The sequence below is a fragment of the Pteropus vampyrus genome, unplaced genomic scaffold (assembly GCF_000151845.1).
Source record: "Pteropus vampyrus isolate Shadow unplaced genomic scaffold, Pvam_2.0 Scaffold1000007304, whole genome shotgun sequence".
NCBI lineage: Eukaryota > Metazoa > Chordata > Mammalia > Chiroptera > Pteropodidae > Pteropus > Pteropus vampyrus.
In genome coordinates this window covers 1-2507 of record NW_011921706.1, presented here as the reverse complement: position 1 = coordinate 2507, position 2507 = coordinate 1, and the positions used below count along the sequence as shown (strand labels likewise).

At 47.9% G+C, this 2507-nt stretch overlaps 1 protein-coding gene across 1 annotated transcript; it reads left to right on the top strand.

Annotated features, from left to right (window-relative positions):
* The first annotated feature begins 358 nt into the window (after positions 1 to 358).
* Positions 359 to 928, top strand: LOC105311727 (keratin-associated protein 9-1-like). The gene has a single exon (XM_023527202.1). It carries the CDS (start codon positions 359 to 361, stop codon positions 926 to 928), a length of 570 nt encoding a protein of 189 aa, XP_023382970.1.
* The last annotated feature ends 1579 nt before the right edge of the window (positions 929 to 2507 follow it).

Here is a 2507-nt window from a genome sequence, read left to right as displayed (position 1 = left end):
AAAACTGAGAAGAGATAACTGCTCGGACCTTCGCTAAGGCAGCAGGAACTGTCACATGACCAGAGATGCTGCTGAGATGATTCCTGACTGTCTCATTTCTGGACACGGTTGTGAATACTGTTCTCAATTAAGGGAAATATCAAACAGTAATTTACAGAAGCCTCAGAACACAAAGGGAACAACTTCCTCCTTGACAATTTCCCGGTGATTACAAAAACAACATAAATAACAACAAGGAAAGTCCTCCTTATTGGTCCCAACATTTGGGGTCCAGAGTATAAAAGCCCCAGAACAGAAGGGGTCACCAAATCTGAGAAACTCACCTCTGAACAGAAACTCACCTTCCACCCCTGACACCATGTGCTGCTCCCCTTGCTGCCAGCCTACCTGCTGCAGGACCACCTGCTGCCGGACCACTTGCTGTGGGTCCAGCGGCTGTGGGTCCAGCTGCTGTCAGCCTTGCTGCCGCCCTTGCTGTGTGTCCAGCTGCTGCCAGCCTTGCTGTCGCCCTTGCTGTGTGTCCAGCTGCTGCCAGCCTTGCTGCCCCCCAACCTGCTGTCAGACCACCTGCTGCAGGACCACCTGCTGTCGGCCCACTTGCTGTGGGTCCAGCGGCTGTGGATCCAGCTGCTGTCAGCCTTGCTGCCGCCCTTGCTGTGTGTCCAGCTGCTGCCAGCCTTGCTGTCGCCCTTGCTGTGTGTCCAGCTGCTGCCAGCCTTGCTGCCGTCCAACCTGCTGTCAGACCACCTGCTGTAGGACCACCTGCTGTCAGCCCACTTGCTGTGGGTCCAGCGGCTATGGGTCCAGCGGCTATGGGTCCAGCGGCTGTGGGTCCAGCTGCTGCCAGCCTTGCTGTCGCCCTTGCTGTGTGTCCAGCTGCTGCCGCCCTTGCTGTGTGTCCAGCTGCTGCCAGCCTTGCTGCTGCTGATCACCTTGTCAGAGAACTTCCATCTGTGCACAACACCTTCTGACTTGCCATTTTGGAAACAAATTTACATCCTAGACTGTGGAGAACCAGCACTGTTTTCCATTATTTCTGTGACTCATTTGCCTGATGAAAGCATCTGAATCGGCTTGCTTGAGTGCAGAGGACTTCCCCCATTTCTTCCTCCTGTGTATATGGACCATGTGCCAGCTTCGCACATCCTCCATCTGTACTTATTGTCTTGGCTTCGACTTTGATGTGAGGATCACCCAGTCTCTTTAAGTAATTTAGTCAAACAAACATCATAACTATGTAATAGCTTTTGCAACTGATAAATCATCTTCATAATCATATTTTATTTTCACTGCACTCATGGTTCTTGTATCAGACTTTTTCTTCTAGGATCATTTAGACATTTCTTTGTAGATGCAGGTATCTCCCTATGTGTTTCTTAATAAATTCTATACCATAATTCATCCATACTGTGTTTGATTTATTGTAAAGAATTCCTGATGTAGGAATTTAAATACATATTGCATACTTACATGTATTATCGATTCTGAACATCGAAATCATTCCCACAATAATTATCTCCATTTTTTTAGAAAAAACAAACAAAACATTTTTTTGTGCACTGTCACATAGCTGATGTGGACAGACTCAGATGCAGGATGTGGTCTTGTGTTCCTGCTCAAAGGCACTTACCTTTACATCCAAAGAAGTAGGGGTCTGGGCTTCGGGTTACTATACGCTCGGCAAGCTCTGGTGCTGTCGCTGCTCAGTTATGGCTGTCGCTGGGCGTGGACACACCCTGAGACGGCCCAGTGAAACCCTGAGTTCCAGACGTACTTCTCCCTGCTCTCTACTCTCCACAGTCATTACTTCTCACCAAACAATATTTACATTCGAGGAGTCCAAACTGGCCAGATGATAGTTGAAAACTAGACTATGTCCCCTGACAGAGGACTAAAACCTTCAATTCAGGAGCGCTAAAGCCACGGTGAAATGGGAAGCATGGATTTCCATGTACGTTACAGGGGGGTTAACATGAGAGGGTCACTCCTATTTCTACACATCACTTTCTGAACCCATGCTTACTACCTTTTGTGGATATAAGTGGTCCTATGTATATGTCAACCATATAATGGCCATTGGACCAAGGTATATACCACATCCAGAAGACCACATCTCAACCCACAGGTTGTCATCTCTAAGCTGATGTCTTTGCTGCACATCTAAGAGATCATTCCAAGTGTTTATCAGGCCAGCACTTTCTCTGTCATGTGATGGATGGTACGACAAGTAGATCCACGGTCATGTACCTAATGTTGACCTTGTTCTTCATAAAATGGGCCCCTAGGTCCAAAGCAATGCTATCCAGGATCCCGTGACAATAACACTGTAAGCCGGTGGGTAGTACTGCAGACGGGGAAGACAATTCCATTTACAAACATGCAATCCCAGTAAGGGAGAAGTGCTGTGTCTCAATGTGGAAGTGGTCTGATGTAGAACACTTGGCTCCGTGTGGGCTGCTAGTTCCATGAGTGATATCATCCATGAGCACACAACACCATTCTCTGCC